This window comes from Micromys minutus (assembly GCF_963924665.1).
Source record: "Micromys minutus genome assembly, chromosome: 2".
NCBI classification, from domain to species: Eukaryota; Metazoa; Chordata; class Mammalia; order Rodentia; family Muridae; genus Micromys; species Micromys minutus.
In genome coordinates this window covers 18545358-18570456 of record NC_137971.1, presented here as the reverse complement: position 1 = coordinate 18570456, position 25099 = coordinate 18545358, and the positions used below count along the sequence as shown (strand labels likewise).

Here is a 25099-nt window from a genome sequence, read left to right as displayed (position 1 = left end):
TACTCACATACATATAATGAATAAATTCTTTAAAAAAATGAACATGGAAATGACTGAATTCATGCCTATGTGCGTGGAAGCCAGAAGAAGGCACCAGATCTGTGACCCTGTAGATGTAGGACTATTTAAGACTCTCATCTTACTATGTGGGTAGTGAAATCTCAACTTTGACTCTCACGATTTCTTTATTTAAGACTTATTTATTTTATGTATATTAGTACACTATAGCTGTCTTCAGACACACCAGAAGAGGGCTTCAGATCCCATAACAGATGGTTGTGAGCCACCATGTGGTTGCTGGGATTTGAACTCAGGACCTCTGGAAGAGCAGTCAGTGTTCTTAACCACTGGGCCATCTCTCCAGCCCCAAGCCCTCATGATTCTCAGCAAGTGCTCCTCGTTGCTAAGCCTCCTCTTTATCTCCTTCTAACATTTAAAAATTTTATCTGACCATAGCTACTTCATGGGTCCTTTCTTCCACCCTTCTCCATCCCTACCATCACTTTGCACTAGATAAGAGGAAAAAAGGATAGAGAGGAAGGAAAAGAGTTTCCTTGAATAAAGTAAGGGGTCTGAAATGGGTGCCATTATCGTCAAATTACTTCCTGCTGATTAGGAACGTTGAGTTCCTTGGGGCAAGTTTCATCTTTGCCATCAGGATATCTGATTTCTCCTTATTTCTCCTTACCAAACTGCATGCAAACAACAATAACCACCATGCCTTTCAGGGGCCTAGCATTCACACACCCTCTGAAAAGTCCCCAGAATTCCAAACACCACACAATCACAGAAGTTATCCGAAGCTGGCAAAATCACACCCCTGCTAGAGCATGAGGAAAATCCTAGTCAGCTGCTGTGGACAATCTGAAGCAGCCCATATCCCACACCTGGGATTAATGAAATGATGTTCTTATAGCAATTCTGTGTTTTTTTAATGAAACCAAAATTCTCGCTATAGAAAATAATTTATTTATTTTTATTTTATGTGTTCGAGTGTTTTGCTGTATGTATGTATGTATGTATGTATGTATGTATGTATGTATGTATGTATGTGTACCACATGTGTGCAGTGTCTGTGGAAGTTAGAAGAGGGCATGGGATCTCCTGGGACTGGAGTCACAGAAGGTTGAAAGCCACCATATAGATGCTGGGAATCAAACCCAGATCTTCTGCAAGAGCAGCAAATGCTATTAACTGATGAGCCACTTCTCAGTGCCTGTCCCCAACTAACATTAAAAAAAAATCATTATGTATGTGTGTGTGTGTAGTGTGTGTATGTGTGTGTGTGTGTGTGTGTGTGTGTGTGTTTGTAAGTGTGCATGTGTCTTGGTACATGAGAGGAGGAAAGAGAACAGTTCTGGGGAGTTAGTTCTTTTCCTTAACCATGGTACTGAGGGACTGTACTCAGTCCTTCAGGTTTGCATGGTGTAGTGGCTATTCCTGGTTGTCAACTTGACTATATTGCAAATGAACTACAGAACTGGAAGGCTCACCTGTGATCCAGATCTTGAGGCTGGGAGATAAAAGTTTCTGACCTGGATCTTGGCATGGAGATCTTGAGGCATAGTGGCTATGAATCCCAGGACACTAAGGTAAAGAGATCTCTGAGTTCAAGGTTATACGGGACAAAGCAAGTCCCAGATCCAGGCGTGGTGGTACACACCATTAATCTGGGCCACACCTTCTGCTGAAGACCTACAAAAGGACATAGGAAGAAGGAAGACCTTCTTCTTCGCCTGCTTGCCTTGTGGGTCTGAGCAACTACTAGATCCTTGGACTTCCATTCACAGCTGACCATTGTTGGGGAGTTGGACAACAGACTGTAAGTCATCATAATAAAGTCCCTTACTATATAGAAACTACCCATAAGTTCTGTGACTCTAGAGAACTCTGACTAATACATACAGCAAGTGTCGTATCCACCAAGTCATCTCGCCAGCCCACAGGTTTTGAGCATTTAAAACACGCTGGGGAGCCGGACAGCAGTACTGCATGCCTTTAATCTCAACACTCAGGATGCAGAGGCCAGTCTGGTCTATAGAGCAAGTTCCAGGACAGCTAGGGCCACACAGAGAAAACCCTGTCTCAAACAAACAAACAACCTTCCCAACCCAAAACAAAACAACCAACCCACCAAAAAACCCAAACCAAACCAAAGAAATTTCCACCCTTTAGCTCACTTTAGTTTCACCCTATGATGCTGCTCTTGTGACTATCCCTGCTCTACAGTTGGGAAAAGCAACTAATTCATGCAAGGTGAAATCTTCCCACCTCTCCCAGGTTGGGCCTATGGAGCAGAACTTTACAGCATTTCTGCATTCCTAAGCACTTCATTTTGAGGTAACTGCAGATTTGCACACTTTGAGAGACAACAGCAAGTGATCCTGTGAGCATTTCCTAACGAAACATCTTGCAAGCCCTTTATCTTTTTGCAACACACCCACTATGTGCCAGTGTACTAGCTTCTGGAGATATTAGCTAACAGCTAATGGTGAATGTGAACTCAATCCTTGGGGAGGGTTAGAAGGAAGGTGGCAGATAGACAACATTCAAAGGAAGAGCGACCCCAAGAATACCTTGAGGGTAGGAGACCTAGAGAGGTGGTCTCCTGGACGCTAAGGCAGACAAAGGAAGAATGGTGAAGTGTCCAGTGTAAGGAAAAGATGACGGGGCACCAATGAAAGGAAAAGTCACAGGGCACCAATGTTGTGAAAGGATAACGATCCGAGTCACGGCACCAATGTTAGGGGAAGGATGAAGAGAGTGGGGGGCATATGGCCCATGGAGGTGCGGCGAGGCCTGGGGGCAAGGGAGATGCCTCTGAGGGGTCCATGTTGGGAATCCCTTCCCTGAGGCACCAGCCACACAACAGTATAGTACAGAATAGTTTATTCAGGTCATGGGAGAGTTAAGAGGGTGGTAGAGGCAGAGAGAGGGAGAAGTAGAGGAGTAGAGGAGTAGAGGCCGGCCATGAGCACGTAGGACAGAGGGGGAAGGGAAGGGAAGAGGGAGGCTGCAAGAGCACAAGGGCAAGAGAGGCCAAGAGAGAGAGGAGGGGTCAAGCAGCTCCTTTTATAGTGTCAGGTCACTGGGGCGGAGCATACCTGGCCACTGCTGGGTAATTGAGGGGTGGGGTATACCTGGCTGTTGCTAGGTAACTGAGAGGTGGGGTTTACAGAATCCCAACATCCAGTGTTGCTAAGAGCTCCTGCAAGGAAGACTGGAAGTATCCACTGGGTTTAGCAGCCAGAATGGCACAGGTGACCCAGGAAGACAGGATTATAGTTGGTGAGGGGTGAATTGGGTGAGGAATGAGTGGAGATCGGGCAAGTCAGATGAGGAAACAAAAGAGAAGGTAAAGAAACTTTCTGTGGATCTTGTCTCTAGGAGAGTAAAGATTTCAGAGCCCCTGGAACAATGGGAAGAGGAAGTGAGAAGCTGGGATTCCCGGTACAGCTTAGTCCTGGCTGGAGAAGGCATGCCTGTCTCTCTGAAAAAGATGCTGGATGAGACGTCTGTGAAGCTTTGGGGTGGTTCAGAGGAGTGGTTATCGTCAGCTGAGCAGCCAAGGAAGGCTGCTTAAGTCTGACTCTTGCTAAGACGGCCTGCTTGGGTCTGGATGGGAGCAAGAAGCCCAGCAGGCAGGTGTGACAGGCAATTTGAGGAGTTGGCAGGAGTCCAGAGCCGTTGTAGTAATGAAGGGGGTTCAGCTGGGGAGCCGAGGCACTTGAAAGAGAACGGCAGGATAGATTAAGCCAGTAGATGCAGACTCATGTGGGTGGTGGTATGGGGTCACTGGCATCCAGTGATATATCTGGCCCAATCTCAGTTCCAAGAGGTTTATGCGCTGTGACATTCAAGGAGTCACTTAACCATGACTACAATTCCTCATCTGTGAAATAGTGGTAACCCTAATAGAGTTATTGAAGAAGGAACAGCTAATATAACGTGCACAAAAAGCTTAGTGTACTGCCTGGCTGCCGGTTAATGCAAACCCATGTGTGTTTTAAGGGACACCAGCTGGGTTAGCCTGCACAGGACCTTGAACACAGCAGCTAGCCACCACCGTTGTCTCTGCTACACACCTGACATACAAGGTGTGTTTTCTGCCTTCCCTAGGCTCTAGGGGCTTCAATCCAAATTTTCTTTACCCACCCCCCACCCCACCCCCCGCCTTTTATATTGAGCCAGGAGCTCCCATAGACAAGGCTGGGAAACCTCAAAAACCCAAAGGCTGTGGTTACAAGAAGTGCGTCACCACGCTAAGCTCTGTAACTGTCCTTGCTGTAATGTTCCAGAGCTAGGCTGGTTCCCAAGCATTAGGTCCTAGGATTCGAGGGCATTGAGTGAGTCATCTCTTGTCCGGCAGGAACAGAGTTAACCAGAAATTAGCCCCAGAGAGGAAAAGTGCGCAGGCGCAGTATCAATGTGCTCGCTCACCTGCGCTTGGGTGGGAGGGGCTAGGCCCGGAGGCCCGACCCAAGGCGGGACGGGCGCGGTGACGTCACGGGCGCGCCACCGCAGAGTGAGTCGCGTCCCGGAAGCGACGGCGGTGGAGGGGCAGACGGTTCTCTGGTAGACCTGCGACTTTGGAGCGTCGGTGGGCGGTGGCGCGGCGTGGGGTGGGGCGGGCCTGAGGGACTGCTTTGGGGCTTGGTGGTCCTTCTGTCCCCTTGGCCGTCCCTGCCCCTCCCTTTCCTGGGACAGCGTCCGGGTAGGTGACGACCGTCACGTCCCAGCCCCACTGTATTTATTTACAGAGCCTGGCGCTCCCACCGGGTGGGGGCCGCCACCTGCTGGCACTGGGAGATTAGGCGTGGCCTGCTTGCGCGGCCTCGGAGGGGGTGTTGTTCGAGGCCTCTGTCGGTACTGACCTGCTAAGCCTGTCTCGCGCTTGCCCGGGGTTTCTTTCTTCTTAGCTCGTCCTGTCGAGAATTTGGGGTTCTGTCGACTCCTTTTCAAGTGATGAGCGAGAGCCAGGTTTAAGAGTGTGATAAGAGTGTTGTTAGGAAAAATTAATGAGCCTTTGGGAGCCCTAGTAAGGGGTCTCCCTGTGTACACTGGAACGTTCATAAAGAATTCCCAGAGGAAGATGGTCCCCTTTGCCCTGACACCTGAAGGATGAGTAGGGATTACCAGATAAAGAAAGGAGAAAGATATCACAGGACATCTTTTCTCTTGGAATTACCAACTGCTTCTCTTCAGCAACCTGGTTATTAATGGTTTGTATGCTCTTGAAAGGTCTGTGAGGGAAGAGCGTTGGAGGGCCTCATGAAGAACAGGCTTTATATCTAAGACATCCCCTTCACCCTGCTGTACTTCAGTAGAAACAAAATTTCTTTCCTGCCTACCTCACGGTTAACCTTAATCACATGAACTGATGCAAGGGGAAATGTGTTGAAGACTGGACGTGCATTCTAAGTGTGGGGGATTACCATTACAGAATGCAGACTTCGGGTCGGGACCTGAGTGGACCAGAGGCGAGCCCCAACGTGATGCCTGAGGTTCTCGCTGAGTGTTCACCTACCCCTACCAAGTCAACAGCGTTGGATCTTTTCAACCTGGTTCTGTCCTACAAGAGGCTGGAGGTCTACCTGGAGCCCCTGAAGGATGCTGGTGAAGGTGTTCGATACTTGCTAAGGTACAGACTTTAGGGGTTGCTCTTCCTTTGGACTCTCCTGTCTCCCTGGTCTTTAGCACTTCCTGTGAGTTAGGCGATAGTTGGGCCGTCCTTTCTGCTCTAGTGATGACTAGTTCTGGAGAGATTAGTTGTGTGAGCTCTAGGTTTATTCAGGGCTACCTGTGTTCCAGCTCTATGTAGGAAAGGTGGGAACTGGGAACCACTTGGTTTTCATCAGGACTCTTTGTAGTTGGATAAGCTCCTCTTAGGTACTGCCAGAAAGCCTTGGACATTGTCCTAGTATAACTTAGAGCAGACTTAGGGTTTTTTTCCTCCCCCTTATCTCCCCGTATTAACATAATTAATATTAAAATCTTGATTTTATTACTTTGTATGTATGTGTCATTGTGTGCAGGTCACAGAGCAGCTTTGGGGAGTTAGTTCTCCTTCAGTGGTGGATTCTAGGGATTAAACTCAGGCTTAGCAGCAAGCACCCTACTGGCTAAGCTACCTCACCATCAAGTTACAATTTTAAACAAACCTCAACTACAAATACCTTTGAAACTAGATGACATTTTCATTTGTTATTTAGGACTATGGTTCTCATTTTTTTTCTCCCATTTTGCTTCACTTTTTTATCATCTGTAATTTTCTTCTAGCTTCCTTAACTTTTCCTTTTATTGACCAGATAATGTTTTTTTATATATAGCACAGGCTAGTCTGAAACTCATAGTTCAGGCTGCTCTCAGACTTAAAGCATTCTATTTCAGACTCACAAGTACTGGGACCAACTTGTTTTTAAAAGTGTTTGCTCTTTTTGTTTTGTTTTGTTTGTTTTTTTGAGACATGGTCTCATTGTGTACCCTGGGCTGGCCTGGAACTCACAAAGGTCTGTCTGCCACTATGTGGAGTGCTGTGATTAAGGGCATACACCACCATGCCTAGCCTGTCTTTTTACATTAATATTTTTTCCTTAAGTGATTATCTATGTTTTAGATTTTCTGTGTATGGTTGTATTGTCTGTATACATTTATGTGCACCATGCGTTTGTTTGGTGTCCTTAGAGACCAGGAGAGGTTGTCAGATCACATGACTGTGAGCTGCTGTGGGGGAGCTAGGAACTGAGCCTGGATCTTAACCAGTGAACCATCTCTTCAACTCCTGAGTTTATGTTAAAAAATGTTGAAAAGTATTTTATCTGAGAATATGCCTATAATCCCAGATTTTAGGAGGGAGAGACATGAGGATCAGAAGTTCAAAAATCATCTTTAGCTCCATAGCAAGTTTGGGGCCAGCCTGAGCTATATAACGCCCAGACTTAAAACCCGCCCCCCCAAAATGAGCAAAACAAAAAGATAGCCCAAATTGCAAATAAATGTCTTTGCACTTCTGATTACTTTAGTTTGTTTTTTAATGCAGGCATTTGATATCAAAATAATGTTATACTTAATTAAAAGTAATTCTTTGATATCTTTCTCTGGTCAGTTCCCACTTTCCTATTTTTTTCCAAGGATGTCATGGACACTTGTTTCATATCTCCTGTCAGGTTCCTTCTGGCACTGCATTTAGTGTGGTTTTATGTCCTCTAAGTCTTTTTCTCTAAACCAGGCTCTTGTTTTATGCACTGGTTTTCTGAAGTGAGTGGACTCACTGTCCTGAGAAATTCCTTCTGAGAATTCTCTGGTTAGCTGTATATAGCTCTTTAACTGGAAGTTGGACTAAAAACTGGATTTCCTTCAAGCTAAAGACTTTCTTTTCAAAAGGAAATATTGTACCCTTAATGTGGCATTACGCCAAGAATAACATAAAATTTGTGTCCTATGCAGAAAGGGGAAGAGTTGTGTGGGTATCTACATCAGAGGACAACTTGGAGTAGATGAGTCTCACCTTCTACCATGTATGTCCCAGAGATGACATTCAGGCTCCCAGGCTCGCCTGCAAGCATCTTCACCTGCTGAGACTTCTCACTAGTTCAGAGAAGGTTCTTAGAACCTGTGGACAGGTTTAAGGGTGGATCCCTGAAGCTGCAAACAAAATTGTGTGTTCTCGAGTATTTATTTATTCATTAAAACAAACAAACAAACAAACAAAAAACCCCAAAAAAGCAAAACAACAACAACAACAAAAAAAAGAGCCAAGCCTCTAGTTTCCATCAGATTGTTTGAAAGACATGCAGTTGTTTTAGGTACCGGAGAAGACTGGTAGGAGGCTGGAGGAGTGGGGCTGGCTACCAGGAAGGGTGGTGTGGAGTCTGTATCCTTGTCTCAGGCTAGAAGTAGGGAACCAGTTCTAATTACTATTTTTTTTCTTTGAGCTCCCAGGCTGAACAAACCTCTGGGTACACCACTTATTAGTGACTCCTTGACCAGGCCTTACACTCTCACCCACCCCTTGTGAATCTGTGGCAGTGTCTAGAGGCGGGGGCCGTGCTCACAGCTGTGCTCTCTGCTGTGAGATCCTGCTCTGAGTGCAAGGCATATGCAGGATGAGAGGTCTGTCTGTCCTCTTTCTAAACCAAAATGAACTTAATCTTTTAGGGGAGGGGACAGTTGTAGAGAGCTGTGGCTGTGCACTCTGGCATTCTCATCCTGTCTGTCTGTCCCCTCTGTTTTGCCCGTATCAGGCAGGACACACAAGTTACATATGCCATGTTCTATTTTTCCTTGCTGGCAGTGTAGTGCTTCTTGGTATATTAACTTTTAAGGTTTTCCATTATTTGGAATCAGATGTCTGAGGATTTGGGGAGAGCGGTGTGGAGCTGTATGGAGGGGGAGCTCCCCCAGCTGTAGTCTCCAGATGAGGGACCACTGGTCTGTGAAAGTGGATGTCAGATTAGTTTATGATTTTGATTGTTCTCTTTTAGTAAAGAGAGTTTGACTGAGGAGGGACCTAATCTTGGAGTTTGGCTATTGGGTCTAGAGCCACAGTAAGAATTTAAGACTCTTCCAGGATCAGCTGCTCCACTTTGTGTGTCTTCCAGGATCAAACTGTCAGTAAAGGATTAGGTCTAGGAGAATGGCTTTGGAAGGAATGTGACTTCACTGACAGCATGAGGGTTTCACGTTTCAAACAGGCTTGTGCTTAGACCTACCTCTTTATTTATTTATTTTTGTTAATTTGGGGGGGGGTTGTTATTTTACTTTTACCATAATGGCAACCACCTGTAGTTTTGAGACATGGTGAAATGTTTGACTTCATGAGAAAGGCTCTAAGGAGTCTTCTTTCCTCATAATCTTCATCAGAAGCTAAGAGCCGCAGGCTGGGGAGATGGCTTGTTTGGTAAATCACAAGCAAGATTACCTTGTTTCAGATCTCTAGTACCTATATAAAAATCCAAGTGTAGTGGTGTGTGCCTGGGGAGGCGGAGACCAGAGGATTCTGGGAACTTATTGCTGAGTTAGACTGGTTGAATTGGTGAGCTCAGGGCTCAGTGAGAGACCCTGTCATACACACAAACGGAAAGTCCCATATTTACTAGTTAACCTCACTTAGTAGTTGTAGATTTTTAAAATTAAAACATGAAGAAATACATTTATGGGCAAGCAAGATGGTTCATTGGGTAAAGGCTCTTGATTCCAAGCCTAAGGGGCTTGAGTTCAATCTCAGAAGCTACACAGGAGAGAACTGACTCATATAAACTGTCCTCTGATCTCATGTGTACACATTGGTGCATATTTGTGCATACATAAAATATAGGAAATAACTTTTTAAAGAAAACACATGTAAGTTCTGAATGTGTATTCATATACATAAAATAAATCTTTTTTTTTTTTTTTTTTTAAATGTTCCTTTCCACAGCTAAGCCAGCAGCACTATCTTGTTCTAGGAAATCTGACTCACTTCTTTCTCCTCTCTTTGGGGACTTCTGTATCGCCATACTGGTGTATGGTAGGGGCTGCCTCTTTTTTCATTTCATACTGGTTGTGTTTTCTCTTTGACAAGGGAATTGCATGCTCATTGTATGATTTTTTTCTTTTTAGCTAAGGTTTGAGCCCAGGATCCTGTGCTTGCTAGAAGTGTTCTACAACTGAACTAAATTTTATTTTTATCCTTTTGAATGAATATATATTTAAAGCAAAGTATAATAAATGCTCACAATTGTAGAAGTAAAGAGAAAGTAACAGGTGGGGAAAGAAGTTTGTATTGTTCTTTCTCAACTTCTGTATTGATGAATACTTCTATTTTAATTTCTGATTTTTCTACATAGGGTTTCTCTGTGTAGCCCTGGCTGTCCTGGAAGCTCTGTAGACCAGGCTGTCTTGGAACTCATAGAGAACCACCCACCCCTCCCTTCTCTAGTGCTGGGATTTAAGTGTGTACCACTACTTCTTGATCCTGTTGAGTTTTCATGCAAATAGTAGACTTGGGGAACTAAGGTTTTGCTTTTCCCCCCTATCTGTTGTTTTCTGCAGTCCAGCAAGTGGCCTGGGGGTGGGTTGATGTGGTTTTAGGAAACTGTGAAATAGGATTAGGGGAACTGCTAAAAGAAGAACCTTCTCAGTGCCCTTGTGAGAGAGCCGTACAAAACACTGGGAGCTGCAATGACCAGGTGTCTCAACAGATGTTAGAAAGACTCTTCCCTCTGGAGGAAAGTTCTGTGGTTCTTCTAGTTTGGTCACCCCAGGGCTAATGTGTGACCTCTTTGTTCCTCTGCTAGCATCCTGTTCTACAGATGACCCATGTGCATTTCTCCTTGGTTTTTGTGTTCGTCTTCTCCTCATGTCCTCATTGCCAGGCCTCTTTGAGGCTGAAGGAATGGCTGTCTTGTGATGAGAACTCTCTGTGTTGTAGGTGGCAGATGCCTTTGTGTTCCTTGCTGACCTGTCTGGGCCTCAACATCTTGTTCCTCACTCTGAACGAGGGTAAGAACTACTTCTCAGGACAATGTGTTTTTTTGAATGAATGTGGGAGAAGAACCCTGAGGTGGGCTCAGTGGGAGGGACTACCTCTTGGCCAGTTTGCTTCTTCCTAGGTCTGCTTGTTGTTGGAACACAAGCTCTGGAGAGACCTCAAAGGCCTCTGTGTGACTTTGGCCACATGATGTAGCCTATTTGTTGAGATTCTGCCTTCCTTATCTCTGAAGGGAGGATAACAGCTGTCTGTTCTCATTGGCAATGTGAGATGAGAGCCTGTGTGTGTTGCTGAGCCCAGTACCTCACAGGTCTGCAGCCAGCACACTATAGCTGCTGTATCTGTACTGCTTTCTTCGTGGCTACATCCGGCTTTCCCATTTTGCTTTCCTACCTAATTTTGGGGTCATTTGTCAACATGACACCAGGTACTGGGATCAGGAGGAGGAAATGAGGAGGAAATTTTTTTCCCTATATCTGTCATTTCTTCTGGTCCAGCAGTGAGCCTTGGCAGCAGCAGTGGGGAGAGGCACTCACACAAAGCCACGAGGAAGATGTGTGGCTAGGGGGTGACTGTAGATGTCCTGGGTGACAGTGTGTCTCCTGCGGACTTCTGTTATGTGTGCTGTGACCCAGACCTTTCAGGGTTGGAATTGTCAGGTACTTGTAGATAGAGCACTCTCCACCCCTATTCCTCAGGATTGAGTGAAGGGTCCAGGGCAGAATGTTATGAGGAGCTGTCTTACATCTCTCTCTCTCTCTCCACACACACACACACAAAAACACATACACACACACACACACAGAGAGAGAGAGAGAGAGAGAGAGAGAGAGAGAGGAAGAGAGAAAAGAGGGGGAGAGAGAGGGAGAAAGAGAGACACTTCTTAGTATCTCCTTTTTCCTGTGGATATACTGAATCAGTGGGCTGAAAGTTACCTCAATTCACACAAGATCATAGATTTTTTGATTTTCTTTTCTTTTTTGAGGGAGAGGTTCTCTGTGTAGCCCAGGCTTTCCTTAAACTTACCACATAACCCAGGTTTGCCTGGAAGTACCCATTCTTCTACCTCAGCCTCCCAGGTTATGGGACTACAAATGTAACCACCATCACACCTAGCTTTCTTTTTCTTAGTTGGAGTTTTCCTTGATTATTTCTCCTAGGATTTTAATATTGTGTTATGGGGAGAAGTTTCCACTTTGAGTTTTATTTCTGCCTCAATATTCCTCAATCCTCAGGACCCCTATGTTGTCCTCAAAGCCAAAGGAAAGGCTTTCAGTCTGCCTTAGTGGTAGAGAGGGCTACATTTTTATCATTGGTGAACTTCCGGCAGCATCCAGACTGCAAATGTGTTGTGTGTGCTGTGGCATTTTCTATTTTAGTTTATGGATATTTTGTCTGCATGTATGTGCACTGTGTGTACACAGTGTGGAGGCCAGAAGAAGGACTTACATCCTCTGGAACTGGATTTACAGATGGTGGTAAGCCACCATGTGGGTGGCAGAAGTCAAACTCAGGTCCTTAGGCAGAGCAGCCCATATTTTTAACCAGTAACCCATCTCTCCAGCCCCTGCGACATTTTAAATATGGAACAAGGCTGGATTTCATCTGTGCTCACAGTTTAGAACTGACTGAGCATTTCCACATACATGGTGTGGTGAGAAGATCAATGAGGGAAAACAAGGCTGGATGAACAGGTCATTGAGTGGGAGAGCTGGAGTCTTACCTACAGTGTGGTCATGTCAGGTCTCTCAGGCTGGGGCCTAGAGAAGGTGAGAAAGCCAGCATGTGGACTTCAGTGGGCAGGCACCTGGACCTTGTTTACTGTGTTAACTGTAGCGTTTTTGATCTCTTAGGTGCATGGTACTCCATGGGTGCCTTGATGATTTCCGTGCCTGCCCTACTGGGCTACCTTCAGGAGGTGTGCCGGGCACAGCTGCCAGAGTCTGAGCTGATGCGGCGGAAGTACCACAGCATAAGGCAGGAAGACCTGCAGAGAGTTCGCCTTTCCCGCCCTGAGGCTGTTGCTGAGGTGAAGAGCTTGTAAGTATTGAAGAGAGGCCAGGAATGTTGGGGCGTGAGCCAGTGCCACACTACAGACTGTGCCACAGGCTGCACTCTGCTTAATCTCTTTACCGGTTCTGAGCAGAGAGGCTGCTGTTATTTTCCACTTACAGAGGAAGGCAAAGGCTTAGGTAGCTGTGATGGAGACTCTAGATTCAGCTGCTTCCACAGCTACGTTCTTTCCCCCAGAGACACCAATAGTGGTCTTACTTAGGCACTGCCTGTCAGGCCAGTGCAGGGCTTCAACCCTGCCTCTTCCACTTCTGTGCAATGTTGGACAGCTCACTTTTTTATGTCTCTGGTCCCTCATCTGTCTGACATAGTGTTGAGCTTATTCAGAAAGTGATTGTGAAGAGGCTACTTGGATCAGGCCCCATGTAGGCTTTTGACATGTAACAGGGGTGGTAACAGAGCTCTGTGTCAGGGAGTGAGGTTCAGGTGTCTGGGGACTCCCCACCAAAAGAAGTTTTTCTTTTTCTGAGACAGGGTTTCTCTGTGTTGCCCTGGCTGTCCTGGAACTTGCTCTGTTGACCAGACTAGCATTGAACTTGAGAGATCTGTCTGCCTATGCCTTCCGACATCCTTTCTGTTTACTCCAAAACACTGCAGCGTGTATTTCCTGAGATCAAGGACACTGTCTTATGTATTCCTAGTAGAACACTCAGAATTAGGACATTTATATTGATATATTAGTACTGTTGTCTGCTACATAGTTCATAATCATATTTTGCCAGTTGTATTGATAAAGTTTTTTATATTGATTTCCCCTGGTCCGGGATCCAATCTAGGATCATATATACATTGAAGGTTTTTTCTTTCCTGTAGTGCTAAGATTAAGTCCAAGACCTTGCATGCCAAGCATCTCAGCGCTCATGTTGTTTCTGTGTTCTGTTAATCTGGGGTGAGCAGCTCCACGTGACCTCGACTTGATACAGTATGGGCTTACTGTGTACTGTGCTGTTTGGCGCTTTGTTAGATTGAAGGTATACATTTTGAGCAGGACTAAAAAGTGGAGTGTCATAGTCCATATCAGAGCCAGATGATGTCAGGAAACAATACTTAGGTCACTAGCTTCAGGCTTTGTTTATCCGTGGTTGTTAGTAACGTGTGGAGAGACACTCTGAGACTGGATATCTTGCTCCTCATCAGCATTACTCAGGAGCTATCAAAGCCATTGGTGGGTCTCACCTCACCAGCTTCTTCCTTTGCCGACTGAGAGGTGGCTTTCTGCTTACCATCCCGTTTGTGTTTATTTATCTTCTGTCATTCTGTAGCGAGAAAGTGTTCACATTTGTTATCACTATGAATTCATAGATTCTTATTTCCCTCAGTGGGATCTGATCTATTACAGTCCTTCTTTTCATCTTGGAGGGTCGTGGGCTTGGCCAGTGGGAGCACTCTGAGCTGGTTTTGTGTTCTTCCATTATATCCCTGCCATTTCTCAGTGCCACCTTACTGTAGGGCACAACAGAATGTTCATATTGTCTACACTTTCCCTGCTCTAGCTCTGGAAGCAGCCGTGTCTCTAATGAGCCCTGTGGGTGGTAGGAGAGCACTGACTCCATAAAATGGTGCCTCCAAATTGTAATAAAATAATAATAATACAAAAACAGCAGAGACCTTAACTGTTTCATCTCAGCAGGGGTCTCCCCAGACGGGTTGGAATGGGTTGGAGCATCTTTGCCAGACCATCTTCTTCCTTAGCAGCGTTTACAGACAGTGGTTACTGATGGCCGGCTGTGCTTGTGAACCTGGGTTCCACGTCCTCATAGTTACTTTACTGGATTCCTGGCTAGGTTGGTTTGGAGGGAGCAGGGTCTTTCCACTTATAGGAGCTCCTGTGTTTGCAGCTTGATCCAACTGGAAGCCTTCTTGGCCCGCCTGTGCTATACCTGTGAGTCAGCCTACCGCGTACTTCACTGGGAGAACCCCGTGGTGTCCTCACAGTGAGTTGGCCCCTTCTTTTCTACCCTATCATTCTGTAGGATTGAGAATGAATTCCTTTCTCAAGAGAAGCCAGATGCCTTGAGAAGGTTTCTGCCCCACCTATTTTAGGGCAAAAGTACCCTAGGTCCTAGGATGTGGGTCTGCATATATGCTTTTGAGCTCCAAATGGTTGCTTAGGTGCCTTTAAGAAGCTACACAGTATCAGTGCTTTAATAATAGGCAAGTCACTCACTATGTAATCTACCACCCTGTTCTAGCAGCTGATCTCATGTTCTGCTGCCTTCTGGAGCTGATCTATTAGCCTCATGAATGTTTTGCCTGCATGTGTATGTATATATATATCTCCAAATGTGTCCTAGGCCAATGAGCCACCTTCTAGTCTGTATGTGAGATTTCTTTCTCTTCACTAATTACATCATAAGTGGTTGCAGCAGTGTCTTTGGAATTATTTTATAGTGTGGGCTGTGAATGACTAATTTATGGAAGTGTTCTTTTGTATATTTAGATGATTTCTATTTTACTAGCCCTACAGTAAACATTTTTATGGACTTTAGTTTTAATTTTTTGAAAAATTTTCAGGAATAAGTTTAAAAGATAAAATTACTATATAAATGAAATGTGTGTTTTTGAGGTTTTCCTATGTCAATAATGACTATAACTAGGTTTATCTAGGTTTTACTTTGTGCCCGTGCTCAGAGGTTCCTGTTACTGTCTTATTCTTTCTAGTGACTCTGTGAAGTCACTGCTGCTTTAACCTGCACTGCATAGGTGAATGAAGTAATGCTTGAGAGCTAAGGGACTTGCACAGAGACAAGTGGCGCTTTGTTTCAGGCCCAAGCCCGTGTCTACAGCTGCCAGTGTGGGCTCCCCACCTGAGACACAGTGTGGCTTCAGTGGTCTCCCTTGACAGAAGCCAGCAGTGTGCTACTTCTGTGTGCTTCCTCAGCACTTCCACTCCGGTTGGCTTGGCAGGTCTTGTCAGTGTGTGCCAGAGTTGTTTCTCACCAGGGTGCTCCCTGCCATTCCCTTCTGACGTTGGACTTTCGTCTCATCCAGGTTCTATGGCGCTCTTCTGGGCATGGTTTGCATGCTGTACCTGCTGCCACTCTGCTGGGTCCTCGCCCTTCTAAACAGCACACTCTTTCTGGGAAATGGGGAATTCTTCCGAGGTAAGCCCTAGAGAGTCTGACAGCTAGCTGGGTGGGCCCGGCCGCTCTGAGGACCTGTTTAGGCTTCCTGCTCCTGTCTGTTTGCTGTGCTTGCCACAAGGGGGCAGCTTCTCATTGGACTATCTCTGGGAGGGCTGTTGCTAGATCTCTGGAAGTGTGCTGAGGTTGGGGGGGGGGCTAGCAATTCTCCAAGGTGGCTGCCATTAGAGGGGTTTCCTTTCCCTTTTAAGACAGATACATCACTCTTACTGATATGGTGGCTTCTAGAAGGGAGGGGTCTTTCCCCTAAATTTACTTACTCTTGCACTGGGGCCACCTAGATTAGTTGCCACATATCTGTGTGACCCCTGAGTTTGTTGTCTGGTTTCTGGATGCTGGGCAGTCTGGAGAGGCCCTGTGCTTGGCTGGTGGTTCTCTGTTTCCTCTTTCTGTCCTGAGTATGTGGATCACTCACTGTATTGGATCACTGGTCGATTCTCTGTAGCAGAGGGACAGGTGTTGATGGAGAACATTCCCAAAGTGCCACTTACTGTGTCCCTGTCTGAATTTCTTTCTAGATTTTTTTTTTTAAGATTAAAGGTGTGGCATGCTCCACCACACCACTTACTGTGTCATGTCACCTCCAGCCCTATTCTCCATTCCCTTGGCAGTGGTGTCTGAGTACAGGGCTTGTCTGCAGCGGCGGATGAACCCCAAGCAGGAAGAATATGCCTGTGAGAGCTCAGCACTGCAGGATGCCAGGGGAAGGGGTATTCTGCTGGACAGCACACCTGCTCCTACACCCACAGAGGTGAGTGCGGAACTTTTGGCAGGATCCTGTTTCATTGTTCTTACCAATCTGTTTATGAGGCACAGATTCTGGGCTGGAGCTGTAGAGCTTCTTCCTGCCTTGTCTCTGGGGTGTGTAGTCATATGAAGGGCAATGAAAACAGCTGCCTGGGCTTTTCTGAACACCTGTTCTGTGTTCAGTGTCATTTTAGGTGCCCCATGGGGTGTTTCTTGAGAATGGGGATGAGATCATTCCCTGTGGCAGAAGAGAAGGCCCAGAGTGACTGCCAAAGGCTTTAGCTAGTAGGTAGAGCTTGGACTTCGGTAGACTGTGTGATTGGCCACTGTAGGTTCAGGGGGCCTTGCTCTATGGCCTGGCCTGTGGAGTTGGAGGTGCTCCTTGGTGTGACTTGCGTTTTTCTTGCAGCTGTGCAGTTTTCTTGGGAATGGGACCTGGGGTTTTGGAGTCTAGCCGCTGGCTCTCAGCAAGTGCTCCCTACGGCAGGGACCAGGATTGCCGCCTTCCTTTCTGCCATAGAGTCTTTCTCCCTAGGACCTCACGCCAGGCAGCGTGGAGGAAGCTGAGGAGGCTGAGCCAGATGAGGAGTTCAAAGATGCAATTGAGGTGGGTGGCCCTCTCCCAGTCCTCTCTGCTGACCAGGCCAGATATTGGGTGGGCTGAGAGCTCTGTGTCTGCATCTGTGTTTTTCTAACATCCACATGGGAAGCCAGAACTTGCCGAGCTAGAATTGACTGGTTGACATAGTACCACTGGGTCCTTCTACCTCCAGTTGTCCTGGGTGCCCAGGCAGGCTGGCTCTGCTGGCCTGTGCAAGCCACTGCTGGGTGTTGGTGGTTTGTCGCCTGGGTTGGAGGTCATGATGTCAGGGGTATGTTTGGGGAAGGCCCTGCCCTGTGCCTTGACCTTTCTGTACACTGAGGTCCATAGATGTCCCCTTGGGAGGGTGGGGAAAGTGGTTCCATGGCCAAGCACTAGTTCAGGGAAAGTTCAGCAACCTTGATTTAGACAGTGATTTAGACTGGTAGTTTGAAGATGTGTTTTATTTGGCTTGTATACTTTTAAAATAATCCTTTGAGCTAGTGGTTAAAACAGGGCAAATTTCAGTTAGAAATTTAGTTAGAAAATGTAGACTTGCAACTTTCCTAGTGTCTCTGAGTCTGCAGCAGTCACTATAGCTGAAGAGCCATTGTTTCCTATTGGATAAGTCACATGGGCTAGCAAGATGTCTCAGTGGGTAGCGGTGCTGGCTATAGAGGGAGAGAACCGACGCTGGAAATTTGTCCTCTGACCTTCACATATGTCCTATGGCACACATACGTGTACACACATAATAAATGGACATAGGTGAATCATGCTGCAGTTCCCGAGTGGCCCTGTACTCCTGCCCTCTCTGCTTTCTGAGCCTGGCTGTTGTCCCTGTTCCACCACTGTTTTTCTCGGAGTAGAAACTCATCATTTATGTCCTTCTGGAAAGTGGGAGGTTGTTCAAAGAGCAAGAGCCTTGTGAATTTTAACTAGGCCCTGGATACACTGCTTGCTGACTTCTTACTTCCTAGGCCTGCCTAACCCGTTTCAGCTATGACTGCTGTAGCTTCCTCAGGTTGATAGTGACTGTGGGCTGTGAGTCTGCAGAGAGTGGAGATGCCTATGGTGGGGGTTTTCGAGCATTTTTCTTGAAAGTAAGGCACACATTTTTATACCCAGACCTGCTTCATCCTTTGCTCTGTAATCTGTGGAACTAAGTGAGACACTTAACCCTAAAGGCTGCTGTAAGGGATGCTTCCTTTTCTACCCTGTTGTGTTGAGCTGTTTGATGAGCAGCAGGAGAAGAATAATAGCAATGGGTTTCTCTAAGCTTCCTTGCATCTGGGCTACTCCAGAGAGCACGCCTGTTCACATCCCCGTGTGGGAAGTGCTCAGAGCTCAGCAGGCACAGTTGTTCCCCTGCCCCCTCCTCCCTTCCTGCTAGATCTCTGTTTTTTCTTCTTCTTCCCTGCACCCTGGGAGGCAGGAGACCCACCTGGTGGTGCTGGTAAGTAGGAGCAGTGTGAAAAGGGCTGGGGCTGGGCTGGGCAGGTTTGCTGACTTAGCTGTGCCACACTTGGTGGGGCCCACTATGCCCAGGTGTCTTCGCATGCACAGCCTGGGATGTTGTAAGTCATGAGCGGAGTGGAATAAGCTGTTCTCATAGGAGGATGATGAGGGCACCCCGTGCCCAGCGGAGGATGAGCTGACCCTGCAGGACAATGGCTTCCTCAGCAAGAATGAGGTGCTGCGCAGCAAGGTATCACGGCTTACAGAGCGACTCCGCAAGCGTTACCCAACCAATAACTTCGGTATGGCCAAAGAAATGGTTTGGAGGTGGGGGTATATATATGGTGGGCGGCTGGTGGAACTTGGAGAGTGAGGGGACGTCTGGGTCACAGGGACAGAGTCCAAGACTTGTGAGCATTGGTAAAGTTATCCTTTGAACCTTTGGAAATAAACATGTCTTGAAGGAAGTATGAGTGCGGAGTGGGTGTCTTCATGTCCCCTCTCATTACTGAATATCAGTTGACAGGAAGACAAAGTGCTCATAGGCCCAGGCTACAGAGAGCTGTGGTCTTGTGGTCCTGAGGCTGTGCAGTTTGACTGAAAATCATAGCCTAATCAGTGTCCTTGGGCAAATTATGCCTCAGTTTTTACCTTTCTGTAAGAGAGTAGTTCTTGTCGAGTTGTGGGTATTATGACAGTATATGCCAAGTTAGCATAGGTCCTGTCTGTCTCTGAGTACCTGGGTGCTGTTTGTGTGGGAAGTGCTGGCTGGGCTTCTAGATGCCTCAGATCCCATCTTAGTCTTTGTGACCTGGCTATCTGCAGTAAAGGGCACCTTCTGGGCATGGTAGTTTTTCTCAGGGTTGTGGGTAGGTCAGGATCTTGAAGGGTATGTTGGACTCTGAGCCCAGCCTGGGACCCCTGGCTTTGATCTGCAGCCTTGAGAGCAGAGCCAGCTCAAGTCCTGGTGAGAGCCTGGAGTAGTTGGTAACTGAGATCCATTATGGCTTTTGAATTGTGTGTTTCAGTGTATAGTGAGTTCTAAATCTGTGAAGGGAGGGGAAATCCATGGATTTATCTTCAAGAACTTGAGGGGCCTTTGGGGCCTGCCTTCTTGCTCCTGACTAGGGGTATGGTTGTCTTTTCGGGATTAGGTGTCCTAGACTTGCTATGTGCCTCTGTGTCCGTATCCCTAGGCACACCATCCCTTTTACCTGTGTTGACAGCTGGCTTTGGTAGATGCTCAGGCTTAGGTCCTTTGTAAATTCACTTTCATTTCTCTGGTGGATGGATAGAGTAAGACAGAGCCTCTGGGCCCAGAAGTGGACAGGTTCTAGAGGTTCCAAATACAAAGAAATTACTGCGCTGGTCCAGCAAGTGACCTTTTTTGTCTTAGTGCATTGTAAGTAGAGGCAATGAGAGGTTCCTGTTTTGCAGAGGGGTAACCTGAGGTCACCTAAGAGCTTCATCTCATAGGGGGAGCAGCTTCAGTTGCAGGTCATCTGATTCCACTGTGTCCTTTTTGCCTCCTCATCTTCCCGGTGGCTTCTCTTAACTCTGATGTTTAGAAGGGCCTTGTGTATTGTCAGTCCTGTCTTCAGACCTGAGTTTTGGATCAGATTCTCCTCACCTGGATAGGCAGAGGCCATACTGGGGTCTGAGCACAGCCCTCCCTGCCCTTCCCTACCTTCCCCTTCCCTTTCCTGCCCCTCCCCTCCCTACTGTTCCTTTGTTAGTAGGGCCTGATCTCTACCTTGAGGGCAAATGTGACAGTTCTGCCGCCAAAGTATTGGCCCCTAGGTCCAGGTTCCCAGGTCAGCCTGGGGTTGACTACTCTGGGGTTTCTCTTAGTCCTTTCAGGCTGCTGTAAGAAAATATACCATGCTGGGTGCTTCATAAATGAAGAAACTTTTATTTCTCACCATTGCAGAAGCTGGAGTCTAAGATGAAGGTTCAAGGTGCCAGCACAACTGAGGTCTGGGTAATAGATGGCACCCTTTTGCTGGCCCCTGGGAGGCATGGCAAAGTGCTGTCCAGGGCCTCCATTATAAGAGCAGTGTTCTCACCCATGAACGCTCTGCCAGACACTCGCCAAAGGCCCCACTTGTAATGCCATTGCCTGGAGATTAGGATTCAATATATGAACTTAGGGAACCTTCCATCTGGCTGTCAGTAGATGAGACGTGAGGGACGAGATGAGAGGGCTTCCTCTGCAGCCTCCACATGTGAGACTTGGTGCGAGGGTCCAGAGCACCCCTGTCCTAGAGATCACTGCCCTGGTGAGTCCTGCCCCACCCCTTCTCCACGGTAGGGTCACTAGGTGAGTTGAGGTAGATGAGTGTAAGAATGTTCTGAGAACAGGCAGAGTGGCAGTGCTTGGGAGGAGCAGGGCTGTTCTCTATCACTGTCAGCTCTGGTGTCAGCTATCACCCCAGATGTGCATGGGGACTGGCTCCCCATCTACTTCTGAGGAGTTCTTGGACATGGGCTCTTTGTCCTGTCTGGTTATTCTGCCGCCTTGCTGAGCAGGCTGCTTTTCTCTATTCTTGGTGGAGGAGTCATAGTCAGCGAGCACCTTTTCTTACACCACAAGCACCTGGAGTTTCTGATCTCTCTGCTTTACAGTGCTGTGAGCTATCCAATAGCAAAGGGATGTTTGCCTCAGATACCTCAGTCTTGGTCCCCTGCCTTCATAGTCTACAGTCCTTGATCCCAGGGAGCCTCTTTTAGCAAGATCTGTGGGCAATCCTGGCTGACTAGGAAGGAGCTTTGGGACTGTCATGGTCAAACATGTTACACAGGACTCACAGCCATGCCTTCTGTTGCTGATTGCTGCCCTGCAAGGTTTTAACAGGCCCCTCTCATCTCTTCTCCATCTGCCCTGATTGCCAGTCATCACCCGAGTTGCTGCTGGCTGCTCTGCCACTGTCTGAAGCTCCTTCGTCTCACTGTGCTTGTGGCTTAGGAAGTTTGTGTTGTTGCTTGCCACCAGTGCTTGAGATTCTGCCCTTCATGTCATCTTGGAAGGGTCCCTGTTCAGGCTTTTCTCTTGGGATCTTTTGATGACAGCAAGCAGAAGTGTGCATTCCTTGTAGGCATATCTGTCTCTCACTGTGGACGGATGTTGGAAGGAGACATGAAAGGGTTGCATCTAGTAGGCTTCATTGAGGACACAGGGGTCAGGTCTCTGTTGGCTTTGCTAGATTTCAGGGGGGAGATTCTCTGGGTGTTGCTTGATAATCTGCCAAGCTTGTGAGTGTGTGTGGCACTTGGTGTTGGGAGCGTGCAAGGACTAGAGCTGTGTGTAGCCTGGTAAAAGCTACCCTGAGGATCGGGCACCTTTTCTTATTTTGAATACAGATCTTGCTCTCTGCACCCAGCTCAGATGCTGGGCTGTCCCAGGCTGGGGTACTGAGTGGCCCAGTTAGTCAGGAACAATTTGGGTTGAGTGTGGCCTGGGCTCAGTTGCTGCCTTTATTTCTTAGGGAACTGTGCAGGCTGTACTGCCACCTTCTCCGTGCTGAAGAAGAGGGTGAGTCTGGTGTTTGCTTGGGGAAGTGTGCTGTGACTGTGGCTTATGCACGACCTCAGGAGCCTAAGTCCTCACTTGGGTCACAGAGCCAGTGCCCACTGTTTGCTAAGGCCACACCTTTATCAGCCTTCTGTTGGCTGTTCTGTCCTGTCTCATTCCCACCCCACTGAGACCCCCCTTCAGCCTTATAAAATGGGATGATAGAAGGAAAGAGGTACTGGGGGTGCCAGGTACTGAGGGTGGGCTCCATCTGACACTGTTGTTCCCATCTACAGCGGAGCTGCAGCAACTGTGGGAACAGCTTCTGCTCTCGGTGCTGCTCCTTCAAGGTGCCCAAGTCCTCCATGGGGGCCACAGGTGAGGGGTGCAGGGAGTGGGTCAGGTAGGCTGCCTTGTGGGAAGGAGTGAGAATATCCTGCCCAGAGCAAGGCAGCTCCCCGAGGCTCCCCTCTTCCCTCCCAGAGGGAAACACCTGCTTGAATCTTAACTCATTACCTCAGTAAATTTTTACCAGAATTAGTCTTTTCTCTCCCTTTCCTAAATGCTGTATATGTTTGTTGTAAATTAAACTGTAGATGAGCAAAAGGAAGACAAATCCTGCCCCTGTGTCTCCTGGGCTGGCACATGGGAGCATGGATATGCTAATATAGGAGTATGAGTGTGCACATCTAGGAAGCATGAGTGTGCACATACAGGAAACATTGATGTGCACATGTAGGAGCATGAATGTGTATTTATATTCTTGACAACTGGGGTGATAGCTAACTTCCTGCCCTGTGATGTGCTGCAGTGTTGGGCAAGACTTTTTCCTGCCCATCTTACAAGTAGCACATGCTTGTTAACTATAAAGTTTGAGGTTATTATAAAGAAGAAAGGAAGAGAAAAATGATCCTGTAATCTTACCACCCAGAGATTTTTAACCACCGTTAAAGCGTTTAGAGAAAAATTCCTCTGGTATTTTATTTAAAAAAAAAAAAAAAAAGATTTAAAAAAGTGTTTTGTTGATGCCAGAAGAATTTCCAGTGCATGGAACACCTGGGAGAGGCCTGCTGCTGGCAGCGGAGCCACAGTGCTCCAGCCTGCCTGAGAGCAGGGGGTTAGCTGGGTCAGGGTGGGTGTGGGCTGGGCCGTGGGTGGTCTGCCTGAGGACTGGGGAGGCTAATTCAGTACTTGGCGCCTTGAGCCTAAAGGGTACAAAGAACTGTCTCACCGAGTTTTTCTTTCTTTCCAGCTCCTGAAGCCCAGAGAGAGACTGTGTTTGTGTGTGCCTCCTGTAATCAGACCTTGAGCAAATGAGAAGAGAATCCAGGCTCCAACTGTCCTGGGGCCAGCAGTAGACCCTACTGTCCCAACTCTGGTCCTCTGAGGCCTGTGCTGGGCAAATGTAGCCTGACAGCTAGGTCCTTCCTGTCCTTCCCCTGCTGCCTCCAGCTGGGCTGGTAATGCTCTAAGGTCCAGGGACAGAGGAGCCCCTGGGGTCCTAGTTGTTGGTCCTGCTTTACCCTGTACCCTGTTATCTCAGGGCTGGCCAGGGAGTGTCCACCAGAGGGCAGAAGTGAGCACAGCCTGCTCTCATCTGGGCTCTGGTGGTCAAGGCCAGACTGGCTAGGCCTTAGGATCCAAGAGACCTGAGGTGGGAAAAGAGGTTCTTCCCTGTTGGGTACTGGGCAGTCTGTCAGCCCCAGAGAGCCTACAAGGGGACTTAGAGCAGCATGGCCTGACTCTGCCCATTGAATAGCCTCAGAATATGTTGGTTTTTAGAGACAGGATTGGCATTCCCAGGTGCTCTGAGGAGAGGGAATGTGAAGGTGCTGGTCAGTGTCAGTATGGGGAACCTATGGAATCTTAGCTCCCATGATTCTCTGGTGTCCTCAGCTGTGCTGGGGTGGCTACAGCACCCTCATATCACTCCTACTTCCTGCTCTGAGTCTGGGGCACCCCACCTTTCTCCCACTGCCACATCTCTCTAGCCATTACTGCATGGAACATGAGGTCAGGTGAGTGGAGCAGAGAGACTGAAAGCCTTTGAGGTCTGGGGAAGTATAGGACCACCTGGATCTCAGGGCTGTTCCTAGAGAAGAGTTTACATTGTAGGATAGGGTCACATGGCCGGTTTTATGTTCCCTCTGATCTGCCGAGTGGGCGCTGCACCTCTTCTTAAGCCATGAGCTGGCTCAGGCCCCTCCCTTGGAGCTCTTTCAGAGTATTTATTTATTTATTTCATGGTTCCTGGGAGCATGCAGCACAGGGTGGGATGAAGAAGATGAGGGGCTTCTGCCTGAGGCCCTTCCGTAGTCATGGACTGCCCTGGGAGCTGGTCTTCAGGAACCTGTACTGCTAGCAGTGGACTTTCTACCCAAGCATGGACTTGGTGCCCACACCTGAGCCGCATGCTGACTCCCATCTGAAGCCCTCTTTGCTGATGGGCGGTACAAAGAGCAGTGAGGGTTTGGCAGTGGGGACCAAGCAGGTGAGGTGTACCCCTTTGTCCTGGTGAGAGACGGTCACCGCTGCGTATTTATACTGTAGAGCAGTAGAAAGGAACTTTGTGTGGAGAGTTGTCAATAAAAGGCCTCATGCTTATGGTTTTGTCAGGTCTCCTACTGCTGTTCAGGTCTTTCACGTTGCCCAGGGTGGGCTGTGGGTGGGACTGTGCACACTTTCTGTGGCAGTGCATGAGCCAGCCAGGCCCAACAGAAAGCTGTGCCTTATCAACAGCAGGGTGGGCTTTGTGGTGACCAGACCCAGGGCTTTGGGTTGAGGTTGGGACCAGAACTTAACTATAAATAATGCAGGCTTCAGAATGGAAAGGTTTTAGTTAATCCTCTGGGGAAGACACAAAGGCCAACACTGCAGGAGCCTGAGAGCTGGTAGAAAAGGTTCATAGAGGGGGAGGTGCAGGTTGGCCCTGTGATCCAGGTTAGGCTGGTGCTGGGCACTGCACACATTATGTTAGGCTGTTTTCCACAGGGTAAGGCTGGTCGTGCACAGCAGCAGCACTGTGCGCCAGCTCTGAGTTCGGCCCCACCTACCATGCCTGTGTGCTGTCATCCTGCAGCCTTCGGGTAGCATCTGTCCTTCGTCCTCCTCCCTCC

The 25099-nt window shown here is 47.7% G+C and overlaps 1 protein-coding gene across 2 annotated transcripts; it reads left to right on the top strand.

The window, feature by feature from the left end:
• Positions 1-4549: 4549 nt before the first annotated feature.
• On the top strand, positions 4550-24522 carry ZFYVE27 (zinc finger FYVE-type containing 27). 2 transcript variants are annotated; one of them, XM_080912177.1, is made up of 12 exons: positions 4550-4600; positions 5444-5641; positions 10412-10482; positions 12325-12511; positions 14383-14478; positions 15536-15648; positions 16299-16438; positions 16970-17041; positions 18630-18774; positions 21958-22004; positions 22280-22361; positions 23236-24522. In XM_080912177.1, exons 2-12 carry the CDS (start codon positions 5445-5447, stop codon positions 23298-23300), a joined length of 1215 nt encoding a protein of 404 aa, XP_080768303.1. In that variant the 5' UTR covers positions 4550-4600; position 5444; the 3' UTR covers positions 23301-24522. The 2 variants fall into 2 exon arrangements, with proteins under 2 accessions (XP_080768303.1, XP_080768302.1); XM_080912176.1 differs by having other exon boundaries at positions 4574-4714.
• Positions 24523-25099: the final 577 nt, after the last annotated feature.